Source organism: Macaca fascicularis, chromosome 8, assembly GCF_037993035.2.
Source record: "Macaca fascicularis isolate 582-1 chromosome 8, T2T-MFA8v1.1".
Taxonomy (NCBI): Eukaryota; Metazoa; Chordata; class Mammalia; order Primates; family Cercopithecidae; genus Macaca; species Macaca fascicularis.
Window position 1 is genome coordinate 42,406,438 of NC_088382.1, and position 18,993 is coordinate 42,425,430.

The 18,993-nt window shown below is 38.2% G+C and overlaps 1 protein-coding gene and 1 non-coding gene across 5 annotated transcripts in view; one reads left to right on the forward strand and one right to left on the reverse strand.

The window, feature by feature from the left end:
• ADAM9 (ADAM metallopeptidase domain 9) overlaps positions 1 to 18,993 on the forward strand; it is a 120,972-nt gene that overhangs the window by 2,950 nt on the left and 99,029 nt on the right. For all 4 annotated transcript variants that reach the window (XR_010577257.1, XR_012416375.1, XR_012416376.1 and 1 more), the window contains exons 2-7: positions 8,069 to 8,166; positions 12,135 to 12,193; positions 13,831 to 13,909; positions 15,987 to 16,063; positions 17,084 to 17,279; positions 18,668 to 18,733. Coding sequence is in view for 1 of the 4 variants with exons in the window: in XM_065519102.1 (XP_065375174.1) it covers positions 8,069 to 8,166; positions 12,135 to 12,193; positions 13,831 to 13,909; positions 15,987 to 16,063; positions 17,084 to 17,279; positions 18,668 to 18,733 (575 nt within the window). In the remaining 3 variants the exon portion in view is untranslated. The remainder of the gene's footprint in view (positions 1 to 8,068; positions 8,167 to 12,134; positions 12,194 to 13,830; positions 13,910 to 15,986; positions 16,064 to 17,083; positions 17,280 to 18,667; positions 18,734 to 18,993) is intronic.
• LOC123575386 (small nucleolar RNA SNORD38) lies at positions 18,434 to 18,502 on the reverse strand. Its single transcript, XR_006700677.1, has one exon. It is a non-coding gene; the product is annotated as a small nucleolar RNA SNORD38 (small nucleolar RNA).

Genomic DNA, 18,993 nt, shown 5'->3' on the forward strand with positions numbered 1-18,993 from the left:
GATACCTAATATATACTGGAGGCTTGGAGTCATGCCATCCTTTTGAGTCAGCGCTATGGGACTGCCTCATAAATGAATGCAGTCCTTTTGGTATCTCAGTAGCTAATCCCTCACAGTCTTTTTTTTTTTTTTTTTTTTTGAGACGGAGTCTCTCTCTGTCGCCCAGGCTGGAGTGCAGTGGCGCGATCTTGGCCCACTGCAACCTTCTCCTCCCCGGTTCAAGCAATTCTCCTGCCTCAGCCCCCTGAGTAGCTGAGACCACAGGCACGTGCCACTATCCCCAGCTAATTTTTTGTACTTTTAGTAAGATAGAGTTTCACCGTGTTAGCCAGGATGGTCTTGACCTCTTGATCTCGTGATCCGCCCGCCTCAGCCTCCCAAAGTGCTGGGATTACAGGCACGAGCCACCGTGTCCGGCCTCTCTCACAGTCTTTGAATGGGTCTAGTGTGGACCCAGCTAAAGTTGGATAGCACAATGTTGTTTGTATGTTGAGAGATTATTGTAGTTTATTTTCCATTTCATGTTGTTATTTTAATCAGATTATTTTCCCTAAGCGATCATATGTGGGACACTGCTTGAGTCACATCTTTTTTTTTCTTTCTGAGAGACAGGGTCTTGCTCTGTTGCCGAGGCTGGAGTGCAGTGGAACAGTCATAGATCACTGTAACCTCGAATTCCTGGGCTGAAGCAATCCTCCTGCCTCAGCCTCCTGAGTAGCTGGAACTGCAGGGGTGTGTCACCATGCTTGGCTAATTAAAAACTTTTTTTGTGTGTGGAGAGGCAGTCTCGCTCTGTTGCCCAGGCTGGTCTCGAACTCCTGGGCTCAAGCGTTCCTCCTGCATCAGCTTCCCAAAGTGCTAAGATTACAGGTGTGAACCACCACGTCTGGCCTTAAATCACATCTTTTAAGAGTGAGCTAGGGAACCTTAGAATTTAACTTAACTTGGTCAGTTTTTAAATATGGAGTTGTGTTTGTATTTATTTATGTTTATAGTAACGTAAGTATTGAGTTGCTAAACCTTATTGGAAAAAAAGAAAATGGTATCACCCCTAGACATGTTATATTATAGGGCAGAACTCATTCCCATTCATGGGAAATGTCCCATTCCCTTTGATGAATTGTTCTTTTCATGAGATTTTTCATGATTTAAGTCATTTTAGGGTGATTTTAACCTCTTCCCTCTAGTAGTGTAGAATCTTCATATGAGTGACCCCAGGAGAGCCTGTTTCTGATCAGTCTTATTGAAAGGTTTAGAATCCTGTTGTGAATATATCTTGGGCCTAACCTCCCATCCCAGCTGCTTAAGAGAAGTGATTAAACAGTCTGTACATAGCAATACAATGAAATATGATTTTGCTATCAAAATGACAAATGTGTGGGCTATGTAGATTTGTAGAAAAATTGATACAAAAGATGTTAACCGTAAAAAGTAAGGTTGACTTTTAGTCATATGTGATAATTACAACTATGAGAACTATGTGTGTTTAGCTATAACAATCAGAAGAGGTTATTTATTCAACACATTTTATTGAATACATATTGTACCAGTGCAGGAAATACATGATGAATAAGATACCGTGCTTGATCTCAAAGAACTTAAATTCTTTACTGGAGGAACTTAAATTGTCTAGGACATTAAATCTTAGAAATGGGTGTTTTTTTCCCAAAGGGACACTTAAAACAAGTAACAGAAGCCATTCTTTTTAAATGTAAAGATGGGTAAATATTTAAGAAAAGTATAACACTAAAAAAGGTAAGAGTGTATGACATAGTCATAGAAATTATAATTAAGTATGTTTGAAGGTAGTTTTCTTTTTTTTTGAGACGGAGTCTCGCTCTGTCACCCAGGCTGGAATGCAATGGCTCGATCCCGGCTCACTGCAACCTCTGCAAGAATCGCTTGAGGGTTCAAGCAATTCTTCTGCCTCAGCCTCCCGAGTAGCTGGGATTACAGGCACGTGTGCCACCACACCCGGCTAATTTTTGTATTTTTAGTAGAGACAGGGTTTCACCATGTTGGCAAGGCTGGTCTTGAACTCCTAACCTTGTGATCCACCTGCCTTGGCCTCCCAAAGTGCTGGGATTACAGGCGTGAGCCACCACGCCCGGCCCAAAGGTAGTTATTAATATATGGTATGTATTTATCCGGAATTGACCTGGTGAATACTAGAATGAAAAAAAAAAAGGCAAAAACTGTAATTACTTTTGCACCAACCTATTATATGGCTCGAAATAACAGTGCTTTGTAGATCTGATTGAAACAATTTTTCTAGAAGAAATACTTTGGAAACAGAATTAACTTATTTATCCTGAATGTGGAAGCCAGGTTTATTTTATTTTCTACAGTGGAAGCACTTAAAAGTGGCTGTTTATGTAGTAGGCAGGAAAAAAATGAGAGAAGCCCATGGTTTGGAGTTCACATTTGTTTGCTTTGCAATTAGGTAGAATTCTCTTTTTTTTTTTTTCTTTTTTTTGAGACAGAGTCTTACTCTATTGCCCATGCTGGAGTGCAGTGGCACAATCTGGGGTCACTGCAACCTCCACCTCCTGGGTTCAAGCGACTCTTCTGCCTCAGCCTCTCGAGTAGCTGGGACTACAGGCGTGCACCACCATGCCCAGCTAATTTTTGTACTTTTTTTCAGTAAAGACGGTGTTTCACCATACTGGCCAGGCTGGTCTGAAACTCCTGACCTTGTGATCCCCCCGCCTTGGCCTCCCAAATTGCTGGGGTTACAGGCTTGAGCCACGGTGCCCAGCCACAATTAGGTAGAGTTCTTTTAACTCACTTCCCTATACTACAGTTACGGTTATGAAAAGCATGCTCAGACTTCCTCTGAAACACGCTACAGAGTATAGAAAGATCTAAGGAGTTAGAGAAAGAAAGAAAGGCAGCTAACACCTTTTGCTTTCTCTAAGATTAGACATGCTAAGTTTCATGTTTCAATGGTTCATGTTTTCTCTTCAGGCCATGTTTTCTTTTTTTCTTTTTTTTTAGATGGAGTCTCCCTCCGTCACCCAGGCTGGAGTGCAGTGGTGCAGTCTCAGCTCACTGCAACCTCCCTGTCCTGGGCTAACGTGGTTCTCAGCTCATTGCAACCTCCCCCTCCTGGGCTCAAGTGGTCTCGTGCCTCAGCCTCTCGAGTAGCTAGGACAACAAGCGAACACCACCAGGCCTGGCTAATTTTGCATAGTTTATAGAGACAGGGTTTCACCATGTTGACCAGGCTGGTCTCAAACTCTTGATAAAATAAATGATTAATTGTGGCATTTTGGTTTTCAAAATGAGGATTGTGTTTAAAATGCAAAAGAAGGAAAGAAAGTTACATGTAATCTTCCTATATTTAGCTTTTATTTTACTTTGTTGGCAGTCTGGGTAAACAATTCATAGAGGACAGAAGACTTGGTTTCTAGTCTTGGCCTGAAACTTTTAGCTGTCACAGCTGGGGGATGCTATTGGCACCTAGTGGGTGGAGGTCAGGGATGCTACAAAACATTCCACAGCACACTGGACAGCCCCTTTACAGGTTGGAGGTTTATACAAATAATGTTAAAGCTCTTTTTTTATATTAACGTGGAAAAATGTTATTTTGGTTCCCATGAGAAAGTGCTATTTGGAATTAAAAAAAACAACTAAAGTGAATTGGGGGAAAATCTATGCAGGATATGAACAGGAAACAAGAAAAAAACCTGACCTAGAGATAAGAAAGGAATTTTGGGAAGAAAACACAGGAAGGAGGATTTTCATACAATTAGTATGTATTATTTTGATCGCATTCCTGAAGTATGTGCATTTGTTATGATGTTTTGGAACTTTTTACGGCATGGCTTTAATTCAGAAAGTGGTTGCTTGGATTTTAGAAGCAAGATGTCAATATCAGAATAACAGCTCTTACATACAGAAATTATTTCAGGGTGCTATGATTTTGAAAACCTTTTAAAAATAAATGGTTAGTTATGGCATTTTGCTTTTCAAAATGAGAATTGTGTTTAAAATGGAAAAGAAGGAAAGAAAGTTACATATAATCTTCCTATATTTAGCTTTTATTTTACTTCGTTGGCAGTCTGGGTAAAAGAGTCATAGAAGACAGAAGACTTGGTTTCTAGTCTTGGCCTGAAACTATAAGTAAACTAACTGCCTGTAAAGTAACTGAACCTGTTTCCAAATGAAAGCTCTTTAAATACCTGCCTGCCCATAAGAACTATAGATGCTTTCTTTTTGGAGGCATTTCTTTTTCTCTGTTATGTTTGCTTCTGAGTTGTAATGAAAACACTTCAGTTTGGTTCTATATTGTTTAGCTTCTAGTGTAACAGTTGTCTGTGTCTATCAGCATATACATTCTTTCTTTTTTTTTTTTTTTGACAGGGTCTCCCTCTGTTGCTTAGGCTGGACTGCAGTTTCTTAATCATGGCTCACTGCAGCCTTGATCTCCCAGGCTCAGGTGATCCTTCCACTTTAGCCTCCTGAGTAGCTGGGACCACAGGCATGTGCCACCATTCCCCACTAATTTTTAAAGTTTTTTGAAGAGACAGGGTCTTGCTCTGTCGCTCAGGCTGGTCTTGAGCTCCTGGGCTCAAGTGATCCTCCTGCCTTGGCCTCCCAAAGTGCTGGAATTACAGGGTTGAGCCACTATGCCCGGCCAGCATATATAATCTTGTCTGTAATGATTTACTTAAAGATAATTTTTTTTTTTTTAAAGTGAAAGCATGTTTATTAAGAAAGTAAAGGAATAAAAGAATGACTACTCCACAGGCAGAACAGTGGCATGGGCTGCTCAGCCGAGTATACTGATAGTTACTTCTTGGTTATATGCTAAACGAGGGGTGGATTATTCATGAGTTTTCTGGGAAAGGGGCAAGGATTTTCCTGAACTGAGGGTTCCTCTTCTTTTTAGACCATATAAGGTAACTTCTGGGCATTGCCGTGGCACTTGTAAACTGTCTTGGTGCTGGTGGGAGTGTCTTTTAGCATGCTAATGTATTAGAATTAGCATATAGTGAGCAGTGAGGACAACTGGAGGTCACTCTCATGGCCATCTTTGTTTTGGTGGGTTTTAGCTGGCTTCTTTACTGCAAACTGTCTTATCAGTAAAGTCACTGTGACTTGTATCTTGTACTGACCTCCTATCTCATTCTGTGACTAAGAATGCCTGACCTCCTGGGAATGCAGCCCAGTAGGTCTCAGCCTCATTTTACCCAGCTTCTATTCAAGTTGGAGTCAGTCTGGTTTGAATGCCGCTGACATATTTTCCCTCATCCTTTTACATGGGAACCTTAATCCTAAGGATTGTAGAGGGACAAAGATCTATCTTCTGTGACTTCTTCAGGCTGAACAGGGGCAATCATTCCTGCCTAACTATAGGGTATCCTGTATCCAGGGTAGAGAGGAGCTCGGTCACACAACGTCAGTATGCTGAGGGCCATTCACAACTCTTTGAGTTCTGTTGAGTTCACAACACAAAAGGTGATATCTAGAAGATTAATAAGATTAATAATTAATAAGTGTTCAATTTAAGAAAACATTCAGTAAGCTTATCCTGCATTCCCACACAAAGATTACAATAGCAATATATTTCATGACAGTAAAGCAAAATAAGTAAAATTATTCCAAGTAAACTAAATAGAAAGGTGTTCCATGAACTGGGCAGTTGTTGGAACCAAGCTGATATAGGGTCATTAACTGATTCCAATATATGCCCAGAATTAGAGTACTGATCCAGATGTTAACATTAGCCATCCCTCTTGTTTCTTCTGAGCTGCAGTTAGAGGTCACTGATTGGTTCACTGAAATAAGCAGAGTCAGTTCAAATTGCAGGGAAAAACTCAAAAACAACTGATGAGACTAGAATTTAATGACAGGTGTACCATAGTTCTTGAAACATAATTTTTCTCTTTCCTGTCCCCCATTTGCATTAAAAACAAATCATGATAGGACTGATAGGATATGATAGTTTGCAAAATAAGCTTTAGTCTTATTATACTTCACCTGATTATTTGAAATAAGTGCAGTAAGAATAATCATTTGCCACATAGGCACTTTTTAATTGGCTTTGATGGAACTTTGTTCCATAAGGAATCTCAGATAAGACTTTTTTTGAAGCTGAGCTCAACCAAGGGTTTGCACAGTTAAATACAGGTATGAGTTGGGTAAATTCCTCTCCTCTGAGGTCCTGAGATAACTTGGTGCACCTGGGCCTGTAGATAGTGACATTCTTTATTTACAACAGATCAGGAACTTTGTACAGGGACTGTGTAGACAAGGTAAATGGCCACTTTTCTCAAGGGGCTTTTATTGGTTCTGTAAATCAAGTTTGATTCCTTAAAGGAAAGCACAACATTCCAGTCAAAACTTGGTAAAATAACCAGTTTCTCCAGTTGTGTCCTGTTGCAAAAGAAAACAGATTCTTAAAGAAATATAAGATGCTGATGGGTAAAGAGTTTAAAAGCTGTTTATACATGCGTTATATTGGATATGATATAATTTATGGTTTCTTGCTTGCAGCTGTTTGTATCTTTATTAATCCCAAACCAGACAAAGTTATAAACATTTTATATACAATGTTATCTTGGAAAAAGTTAGATGTAAATAATTCATCTTAATCTATATTTGAGAAATCTGAGGAGTATAAGGAAACTAATGAGTGAATGAACATATAGATTGGATCAAAGGAGGAGAGTATGAGAGTAGGGAGACCAGGTAAAAAAGTATAGTCATCTAGAGGTGAGGTTAGTAAGGGTTAAGCCATCAGTAATAATGCTGGAAGAAAAAGAGGTTGTGTTGGACTTGTCGAGAGATTATGTATTGGACTCCAACATGGTGTGTCTTCCTAAGAGATTTGTGTTGGCAATTTTGATTATACTCAATTTGGATTGAAGTGATGACTTTAGAACCCAGGCCCTGCTTAAGAAATCATGATTCCGTGCTGATAGACTGAACAGAATTGGAAGTGGGAGTAAGTCTGCATGACTTTCAGAGTTCTTAACTGTTAACAAATTTTGTATAAAGTTTGTGTTTTTGTGATGGATTAATGGCTATAATTTGAGAGCATGGCTACATTGTTGAGTATATGTTTGTTATATTTGTTAGAGTTAACCCATCAGATATTAAAAGTACCTTTTCCCACTTACAGTCCTTGTCCATTTAATAAATGTCTTAGTCTGTGTTGCTATAAAGGAATACCTGAGACTGGGTAATTTATAAAGAAAAGAGGTTTATTTGATTTGCTGCAGGCTGTACAAGAAGCATGGCACAGGCACCTGCTTCTGGAGAAGGCCTTAGGCTGCTTCCATTCATGGCAGAAGGGGAAGTGGAGCTGGTGGGTACAGAGATCACAAGGTGAGAGAGGAAGCAAGAGAGATGGGGGAGAGAGGCTCTTTTTAACAACCAGCTCTTGAGGGAACTAATAGAACAAGAACTCTTTCTCCTTCCCTGGCCCCTCAGGGAAGGCATTAGTCTGTTCATGAGGGATCCACCTCCATGATGCAAACACCTGTTACTACACCTCACCTCGCAACACTAACACACTGGGGGTTAAATTTCAGCATGAGATTAGGAGAAGTCAAACATACAAACTATGGCAGTAAGTATTTAGTAGTATCATCCGAGAGGATGTTATTCATGCTTGGTGAGGGGGAGGAATGGGAGATGAGGGAAGGGTGCTAGACTCTAGGATGTCTTCCCCCATTTCCCCACCAAACAGTTCTTTTCTTTCTTCTTGTGTTCATGCCTTAAGATTTCTTTTGAGAAAAAAGGGTTAGGGTTTATAGCTAAAAATGTTTGAAATGATTGCTATGTGTATTTATAATGTTTGGATAAAGACTGGTATACTTTTTAAAGAAAATACATTTTCCTCCCTCATACTTACCTAATGCATTGCTATTTTCATGTATTAATACAACTTTATATAAAAGTACTTTTATTAGATGCACATTATAATATGGGAATGTAATATGGGAATGTCAGGTGATTTTTCTGTGATTTGAACATTCAGCTTTTGATTTTCATTATATTGTGTGCCCACGTAGTTTTTCAGTTTCACTTATTATATTTGTTATTGCCTTTTCTGTAGGCTTTCAACAGACCTCACATCTTTCTTCTTATGAAATTATAACTCCTTGGAGATTAACTAGAGAAAGAAGAGAAGCCCCTAGGCCCTATTCAAAACAAGTAAGTTGTATCTTGAGAAATAATGTGTTTAATTTTTTTTCTTTTCTATTTTAGCACAAAGGTGTTATTTGTAGCAGTGATCAGTTCAGTGAGTTATTACTTGGCTGTTACTTAGCATAGCACAGCTGTGTTAGTAAAAGCAACATATTGAGCCTTAGTATCCTTTTTTTTTGAGATGGAGTCTTGCTCTGTCGCCCAGGCTGGGGTGTGCAGTGGCGCAATCTCGGCTCACTGTGACCTCCGCCTTCTGGGTTCAAGTGATTCTCCTGCCTCAGCCTTCCGAGTAGCTGGGACTACAGGCATGCGCCACCATGCCTGGCTAATTTTTTGGTATTTTTTTAGTAGAGACAGGGTTTCACCGTGTTGGCCAGGCTGATCTTGAACTCCTGATCTCAGGTGATCCGCCTGCCTCGGCCTCCCAAAGTGCTGGGATTACAGGTGTGAGCCACAATGCCCAGCCAGTATCTTTTTTTTTTTTTTTTTTTAAAGACAGTATGATCGACTCGAAACATAACAGAATAAAATAGTTAAAATAGAATTCTATCACTAGGGTAGGGTGCTGATTATATACGTTTTAATTGACAGGCAATGGTCACAGTGATTTTTATTATAATAAGAATTGTAATTCTTATTATAATTATATAACCTGACTCAGTTTGTGATAGCTAGAACACTTTATACTATATCTTCACTGACAGTGGAGAGTGCTAATGTGTTAAATGCATATATTTTATATTAGGGAATATTTACGAAAATACAGGTTTTATTTCCATATTGGAAGAAACTAACTGTGCTGTTAATGGGGTAATCAGTGCACAAAAATTATTTTTTGTACTATTCTTTTGTAAAGTTTGTTCAGAAATAATCTATTTGGACTTTAATTTTATAAGTCTTTCAACTTTATAGAGGTATAATTAAATTTTAGTATAATTTAACAACAGCAGGTAATAAAGCATAGAATTTAGCTTATTCTGAATTATATTAATATCTGAATTGCTGATACACTCAGAAATGTAAGGCAGCTTGCCTGTTTTTTAGGGAGTGGGCATTGTAAAAAGAACACTGGAGTTGAGGATCAGGAACTTTTAGTTTTGGTCCTCCCTGTGAGTACCACCACCTACTAATTGGGTTGGTCACTCAACTCCATTTACTCCTGTCTAACTGAGGAGTAAATGACTCTAAGATCTCCTCTGTAGAAGAATTTATACATTTTACTTGTTTTTGGTTTGAACTGGACAGCCTACCGTTTGATTATGTTTTGTCTTAGAATAGAGTTAATCAGTTAATCTGTTTGGGTGCGATCTCGGCTCACTGCAGCCTCTGCCTCCTGGGTTCAAGTGATTCTTGTGCCTCTGCCTCCCAAGTAGCTGGGACTACAGGCGTGTGCCACCATGTCCAGCTAATTTTTGTATCTTTAGTAGAGATGGGGTGTTGCCATGTTGGCCAGGCTGTTCTCGAACTCTTGGCTTCAAGTGATCTGCCTGCCTCAGCCTCCCAGAGTGCTGGGATTACAGGCACGAGCCACCTGTTTTCCTCCTTTTCTTCAGTGAATAGTAGACTTTCAGCCTAGGGACTGTGTTTTCTACTTTTTTGTGTCTCTGATAGTATCTTCATTTAGTACTTCCCTCATTCATACTTGGGATTGTCATAAATAACTGTCATTTTTATGCTTTGGTAAATATTTGGAGAAGTGATATGGTCAGTGCATATTGAACTGGATTTTGCTCATTCAACAGTGAATGTAATTTACTCATTCAAAAGTATTTATTGAGTTACTATTGTATGCTAGGTACCATTTAGCTATTGGGGATATGGCAGTGAACAAAACAGACAAAAATTTATGCCCTTGCATGAATGCAATCTTGTATTCTATGGAGCTTGCATTCTAGTGAGTGGGGGACAGAGAGAGACAAAACAAAAACAAAAACAAAAAACCCCAAAACCAAAAATGTATATAACTTCAGATGGTGATAAATGCTGTGGAGAAAATTAAAGCAAGAAAAGGGATGGGAGGCTGGATATGGTGAGTTGCTGGGGAGAGGATTGCATTTTTCAATAGGATGGCCAGGGAAAGCCTTACAAGAAAGTAGCCCTTTAGTAAAGACCAGAAGGAGGCAGGTGAACAATCCAGGCAGATACTTGGGGGAGGAGTAAACTATCACAAAATAATCTTTGGTCTCTAAGATTTCTTTTTATTTCTTTTTATTTTATTTATTTATTTATTTATTTATTTTTGAGACGGAGTCTTGCTATCTCATCCAGGCTGGAGTGCAGTGGCCGGATCTCAGCTCACTGCAAGCTCCACCTCCCGGGTTTACGCCATTCTCCTGCCTCAGCCTCCCGAGTAGCTGGGACTGCAGGCACCCGCCACCTCGCCTGGCTAGTTTTTTGTATTTTTTAGTAGAGACGGGGTTTCACCGTGTTAGTCAGGATGGTCTCTATCTCCTGACCTCGTGATCCGCCTGTCTGGCCTCCCAAAGTGCTGGGATTACAGGCTTCAGCCACTGCGCCCGGCCCTCAGATTTCTTTTTAACAGACATAGCAGTGATGTTTTTACGTCATGTGATTGTCTAAGAGAGAATGATAGAAAGGCACATGATAAAGCTGTAGCAATGGAAAGAGCTTGGTGGTTTTGATGGCCCACTGGAGACTGAGGTAGATGATGAAGGGTTCTTGGCGTCCCATTCGGGATGTGGAGGTAGAATGACAGGATCTGTAGTTTGGTCTAGCGCTTAGAAGTCAGAGGCAGATGTGCTGTGGTGAAGGGGATGATGCTGTTTCTTGACAAAATGTTAACCGAGCCTGGAAACAGTAGGGAATATTAAGTAGACACTTCTGATAATGTTAGTTGTCGAGTCCCTTCCTGACTTTCTTTTTTATTAAAGAGCTAAGGCAAAGTCAGATCTCTTAGTTCCAGAGATCACATTAAGCACTTGTGGCTAATGGCATGGTGAGTTACTAGGGAAGTTGTTTCAGAGTTGCCTGAGGTAGAGAAGATGATCCCATGAATTGGAGGATGTGTATATATGTTACTTTAATTCCTTGACTCTAAGATGTCATCAATTGTGAGACACACTATATTGTTTTATGTACCACTAATAAAGAGACAGAAGTGGCCCAGCGGGGTGGCTCATACCTCTAATCCCAGCACTTTGAGAGACCACATGGATTACCTGAGGTCAGGAGTTCAAGACCAGCCTTACCAATATGGTGAAACCCTGTCTCTACTAAAAAATGCATAAATTAACCAGGTGTGGTGGTGGGAGCCTGTAATCCCAGTTATTCTGGAGGCTGAGACAGGAGAATTGCTTGAACCCGGGAGGCAGAGGTTTCAGTGAGCCAAGATTGCACCATTGCACTCCAGGCTGGGTGACAGAGTAAGACTCCGTGTCAAAAAGAAAAAAAAAAAAAGAAAAAAAGAAAACAGAAGTGGTGCTGGTTAGACTGCTGTGCCTTTGTATGATGTGTCCTTGTTTCAGGGACATTAATATGAGGGAAAAAAGCATGTTTTAGAATTGATGAAATGAGGTAAGCCCTGTAATTCGTATCATAAAAGGAGTTGAATTTCTTTTCAACTTTATATAACCAGAACTAGGGATAATCTCTTGAAACCAAGAGTGTCATTTCATTTAGACAAAAGCAGGAACTGTCTTATACTGTAGGTAATACATTGATGGACTTGAGAAGATAATCCCTGCAGTTATAGCTGAATTAGAAGTGAATTTGAGAAGAGTTAGATAGACATGAAGGTTATTTTCCATGATCAGTTATGAAAGGAAGGAAAGGATAATCAGAGTATATTTTTTATTATTTAAGGATCGACACAAAGTTCTTCTATTAAACTGTTCAGCCAATACCAAATTATTTTAATTCAGAATGGAATTTCCTGCATCTTATAAATGAGATGTTGTTGAAAAGTAATTTTCAAGATGATGTTTTATTCTTCTTTTCTCCTTCTGTGCATTTAGGTATCTTATGTTATTCAGGCTGAAGGAAAAGAGCACATTATTCACTTGGAAAGGAACAAGTAAGACATTTAATTTATTTTGGCTTTTCAGTAATGTTTTTCTAATAGTATATTGGTTTTGTTTCTAGTTTGATATGGTTTAGTGGATCCTGAACCCTGGGATTAAGCAGATTTAGCTCTTCATATCTGTGCTGCACAGTGGCAGCTGGCTGGGCAGGCAGTAACTTCCAAACAGGAAAGAAGGCAGAGACCAAAGCCAAGCACCCCCCAGTTTATTCTTTCCAAATGCATCACTAAGGGAGCAAAGGCTACACATGTGTGGGGGAGTTGGGGAGAAGGGGAGCCTGCAGTGACTGGACAGGGTCCAATTATTGGAAAGACTAAGGTTCCACCGGCTACTCCCATGCCTACTCACATAGACTTTAATAAAGGTAAAGGATATAATGCATCAGGACAAAGAAAGTGCAGGCAGTCATCAAGGCACGACCCCCAGGGTCCTGTTTCAGTTGCACAGATGTGCTTTGCCTCCAGATTATGAACTGCTGAGATATGTGTGAGGCATCATATTTTCTGGGGAGCCCAGGCACAAGTTTACTGAAGATATCTTTTCTACCTCGCTGATCATGTAGCTAAAGTCAGGCTGTGTACCTAACTGAATCAGATAAAAACCTTCCATTTGTTCATTTCTAGTCAATATAGACAGGCTGGGCCCGGGTGCCTCCAGGGGAGTTTTGAACTCGAAATGACATATTTATGAATCACACACTTAGCACATTGCATCCCTGACCTGTCCATAAGGCCTGGAGATAAGCATACAGCTGCTGCAGTCCTGCTGCAAGAGAACCTGATCCTCATAAACATGCTTGATGCCACTGAACCTCCTTAACATGGAGTGAGGCTTTGGAAATCAGGAATAATTGTTTCTTTCAACAGTTGAGACAGAAATTTGCCTCCATACTTAGGAGTTTAATTCTTATTTATATAGAACTTTTAGAAAAGAGTGTAAAAAACCATTTATTTTTCTTCTGTAAATATGGTATCCTGTCAGTAACCCAGTTTTTACTTTTCCTGTGAGTTGTGTCTGAAAAATTCAGGGACATTATTTATGTTGCCTTAAGTTTTTTGCAGCTAGCATGTTATGACCATTAGAAAAAATGTGTAGCTTAATATTACATATTATTTATGAGTAATGTACACTATTTCAGAGTTGTCTGTTTATGAGCTTTTTTTTTTTTTCTTCTTTTTTTTTAAGAGACAAGGTCTTACTCTGTTATCCGGGGTGGAGTGCAGAGGCATGATCATAGCTCACTGCAGCCTTGAACTCCTGGGCTTAAGCAGTCCTCCCACCTCAGCTTCCGGAGTAGCTAGGACTATATGTGTGTGCCTCTATGCCCAGCTCATTTTTTATTTTTTGTAGTGACAGGGTCTCACCATGTTGCCTAGGCTGGTCTCAGACTCCTGGCCTCAAGTGATCCTCCTACCTCAGCCTTCCAAAATGTTGGGGTTACAGGCGTGAGCCACTGCCCGCCTGTTTATGAGCTTTTAATTTTATAGTAGCACATTTTAAAATAATAATTTATCTGGTGAAAATTCTTATTTACTCCAGCTCGTCTCCTCTAGAGATAATGCCTTGTGAATCATATCCTTAGTTGTAGATAGATAACATATATTTAAATGGTATTTTATTTCTCTTCCAGAGACCTTTTGCCTGAAGATTTTGTAGTTTATACCTATAACAAAGAAGGGACTGTAATCACTGACCATCCCAATATACAGGTAATATATTTTCCTCATGATCCCATAGCAAATTTTAAAGCAATTATAATTTAAAAATGAGTTCTGTATAGGCACTCAGGACTGTTACATTGCACAGCCCCACAGGGCACCTTTAACATTATGATATATGGGTTATCCTGGGAAAAGTGGGTGCATTTCTATGGACTAAGCTGTACCTTACAGCTCTCCCGGTACTCAGTAGTTAAGGTTTTTTTTTAAAGACTAGGAAAATAAATCTTCTATTTAATGGTAATCCTCACTGATGATGGGGAAAATTTGATATGTTTTGAAAATAGGAGTTTTCGATTTTTTTGTTGAAAGTTAATATCTGTAAAAGTGAACTTATTAAAACATTTAATTCGTCGTTAATATTTAGTAAAGAAAAACACTCGTTTGGCGTTACATGTTCTAATGTTCTAAATTTTTTCTGAAAATAAGTCTTTCCTAAAAGAGGTGTGGTCCTGTCTGGATCAGAGAACAGAGTACTCCTGGGGACAGAGCTGGCCAGAATACTGAAAATAATTGGCAGATGTCAAATTTGGCTTTATGTGTTTATTACTAGGCATAAACATTTCTAGTTTTGTTTGAGTGTTTTACAGTCCTTTTTGGCACTTAGGTATTACACATTTTTTTCTTTTGCCATGGTTTTCATGAGAAATCTTTATTCCCATTACATTTTTTTTTTTTTTTTCTTATGTACTTTGTAATACTTTACTAGGTTGAATTGTTTCTGTTGGTTGTGCACTTTTTGCAGCATTCTTCAAATAAATAGGAGGCAAAAAAATCTTTATTTTAGATTAATTATTAGTACTTACAAAAACCAAGGAACTGCTGACTTAGGCCTATCCTCTTCTGGTCCACTATCTGATTTCTTTATCTTAGTGCATTATTGGTCCATTGTTTAATAGCAAATTAGTAGAGGAGTTTGAATTTACCTTACAGCATACACCAGATAGAAAATAACCCATCCATCCAGTCATGCATCCAACGATTACCAAGGCAGAAGGCCAAACACAGCGTAATTTATGTCACTTGACAAAAGCTGTAATGGTAAAAGGCATTTTTTTCCTTGTAGAGGTTTCTTGGCATACTTTCTTTGGACATACACTGTTCGGGCTTTAATTTTGACTCATTATTTGCTGATGAAACTCTTTTAATCTGTTTGTGCCTTGGTATGTTCACTTTAAAATGTAATAATAGTTAACATTTTATGGATATATTGGGAAACTTAACTGAGTTAATATATAAGATGCTTATAACAGTCTGACAATTTTTAACTCAACGAATATTATTTGTTGCTATTATTTAAAGTATATGCTGTTAAAACTGCTAAAAATCAATTTTAATTATATAGAAACTTATGTAAGTATTATTTTATATAATACTTACGTATCATAAGTATAATAGAGTTGTTATGCTTTTCTGGGTGTTTGAAAAATGTCAACCAAGACAGACGGAGTCTCACTTATTTCTTGGTTATTTAATATTGTTCAGGTAGATGAAAGCATGATTGTAGATTTGAAATACAAATTAAAACTTTGATACTGTAATTTTTTTAACATGGCCAGACTGTCATGTATCGTAATGACATATACTTTTGTCCATAAAATGAAATTAAGTTTCACTGAAAGATTTACGTACTTTCCCCTGGGGATTCTATTGCTTAAGATTAAAGTTTGTAAAGCATCATCAGTGTCTTCCACAGGGTCATTTTATACAAACACAGTTTTAGTGAGATGTCAGCCGGCTGCTGTTGGTTCTTGGATCGACTGTGATTTAAAATGTTGAAGATGACATAATGCATCTTGTTCTGCTTCTAGGCTGAAAGGTCACCGAGGCAGAGCTGTTTGTACCTTGTATTCCCTGGAATTCTGCCTAAACATTTGTGTACTCATAGGGTGGTAGGAGATAGTCTGCAGATGGTCTAAATAATGCCATGTGATACTATGAGATGCCAATAATATAAATAAAACTTTGTAGTTGACTGGCCTCAAGTAATTTTGTTAGCTCTGCAATTTCTGTGATGATTTTCAGCAATGTAGCAATATTTGAAGATAATACAGTATTTTTCACTTAGAATCATTGTCATTTTCGAGGCTATGTGGAGGGAGTTTATAATTCATCCGTTGCTCTTAGCAACTGTTTTGGACTCAGGTAAGCAATTTCTTTTATCTTCTTTTTTTTCTTTCCCCTGTGTCTTACCCTTTTTCCTATTTCTGTCTCCAAATTAAATCCTTTTGGGCACTTAGCAAAACTGGAATTTACTTTGATGTTACTGAACATTTTTATAGCTGTGTTTCAGATATCCTTGACATGTTTATTTAAGAAAGTATTATAGTTGATGAGTTTTAATATGTAAAGAGGAAAATTTTTTTGAGACCACTAAATCATTTTTGGTATTTTAAATAAAATATGCTTTAAATTTCTCTAGCACTTTATATTTATAAAATTTTCACTTGTATTATTTAAGACTTGTATTTAAGTCTCATTATGACTGTGAATAAGAGCTCATTATTTCCGTATTTAGGTGAGCAAACTGAAGTTCAGATAAATTATATTACACTTCAAATTAAGTTATAGTATTAAAATTACATTCCTTGAGGTCATGACAACATGGCACTGTACTGGTTGGTTGATTGCATGATTGCTTGAACTAATACGTATTAGTTCTATATAAGATGAATATGATTATCTTCACTTAAGTACTAACACTTATTTAATAGTTACTGTGTGCCAGGCAATATGTTTTGTGTGTTTTGTGCTTATTAAGTAATTTTGTTTTCAGAACAATCCTTTGCAGAGTGCAAACCAAGGCAGAGTTTAAATACCTTGCTGAGAGTCCTGCAGCTAATAGAAGACATTTGGAATTCGAACTCTTGTCCTCTGGTCCAGATGCCACATTCTTAATCACTACTTTGTAGTACCTTCCATTTCCCGTAGATCACTCAGGGAGGTTAAGTGACTTGCAGGCAGTGACCCTGATAAGTAGCTATTTGAGCTTTCAATATAGGTCTGCCCCAGCCCTGTCTGTCTGATTCTAAAGCCTCTATTTTATTCTCTATATCATGCTATGCCTACTTACACATTTAAGAAGTAGGACTTGAACTTAGGTTTTCTGATTCCTTTTGTATTTTTTTTTTCTTAAAATTTGTATGTGTGTAATGCAACATTCAGAGGACTGCTGCATTTAGAGAATGCAAGTTATGGGATTGAACCCCTACAGAACAGCTCTCATTTTGAGCACATCATTTATCGAATGGATGATGTCCACAAAGAGCCTCTGAAATGTGGAGTTTCCAACAAGGATATAGAGAAAGAAACTACAAAGGATGAAGAGGAAGAGCCTCCCAGCATGACTCAGCTACTTCGAGTAAGGAAATAACAATTTTTCATGGCTCAGACTACCATTTTAGAAAAATCATGTGTTTATTCATGAAACCAATACTATGAGTAGTGTTTTTTTTTTTTCTTTTCTTAATTTTGCCAAATGTATGCCAGACATTGTGATAGGTACTAGGGGATGAAAAGATGAGCAATATACAGTTCCTGCTACCAAGTTGAGTACAGTTTAGATTCTGTGGGTTTTGGAAATGAGGGCTTAAATCTGCAGCAGTGCTTACTGTGGCCTTGGCCTCCTGGGCTCAAGCAATCCTCCTGCCTCAGCCTCCCAGTAGCTACTACTACAGGTCTGTGCCACCCACCGTGCCTGGCTAATTTAAAAAAACTTTTTGTAAAGATGAGGTCTCATTACATTATCGAGGCTGGTCTTGAACCCCTGGCATAAAGCAATCCTCCTGCCTCAGCTTCCTAGAGTGCTGGGATTACAGGCATAAACCACTGCACCCAGTGCAAAAGAGTTTTTCTTTAGGTACCTCTTAGACAACTCGAATGGTGATTCTTGAACCCTAGATTGGAAAGAGAGACATGGCTTTAGGACTTTAACGACTTCAGGTGTGTTTCAAGAACACTCTCATCCCTGTTTAGAGACTGCTATAGTACTTCATGATTTACTCTTGACATGGCTGTCTCTTAGACTGAAATTGTTCTAGGACTAGATCAACTTCAGCTGCAGGGATTGTACCTTTCTATGAGATATGTTGCTGCCTTGAAAGAGGCATATTTTTAATTAACTTATACTAGTTGATGGCATTATTTTTATTGCCTCTCCTGCTATCCACTCTTTTGACTTGGACTATTCTTTTTGACTTTAAACATTGGAAAACATTAAAATTTTTGCTTATTCTACTTTGCGTGAATTTCTGTAAAATGACAAAACTAGTCATTTTTTTAAATGGCAACCTTGTTCTAACTTCTGCTCTGGGATATTAGTGGCTATGTTTTATCTTTCAGCATAGTAATGGGGTTTTTCATTAAAATGTGTGTGTGTGCATGTGTGTGTGTGTGTGTAGTTTTGATTTTAGAAAATTGGTAATGCTGCTTTGTAAACTTAAACCCATTTTGTCTGTAACTAGCATTTTTCTCATATTAGTGCAGATAACAGGTAACACTTCAAAAACATTTTTTTCCCCTCAGACATAGTTTATCATCACTTAAAGTCAGTAGCAGAACTGGACAAAGTTTTCATAACTAAGAAGGAGATAACACTTCAAAAAACATATTTTACTATCTTAATGTAGGATGTGTTAAGTAAAATAATTTTATGATGTTCTTAGCAGACATGAAATAGGTGATGAGAGATTAGGATGTGATCATGGCCTTATAACTTTTTTGCCTTTATGATGTTTGTGTTTTTGACAGAGAAGAAGAGCTGTCTTGCCCCAGACCCGGTATGTGGAGCTGTTCATTGTTGTAGACAAGGAAAGGGTAAGATTGGTGACAATTTTTCTTCTTTTCCATGAAAAAGATATGAGAAATGAGCATTTAATGAAGGAAATATAAACTACAGTTTGTATTGATTTTACTTAAATAATGATTTTAAAACTAAAATGGTTTTTTTCCCTTAAACCTTATACCACCAGAATACCAACAGAAGCTAAATGTAGCAAAATGTGACTGCCTTTAAGTTTATTTTTTATTAATGATTTTTTTTCGTGTTCTTGCTGATGACTTGCTTATGGTGAATT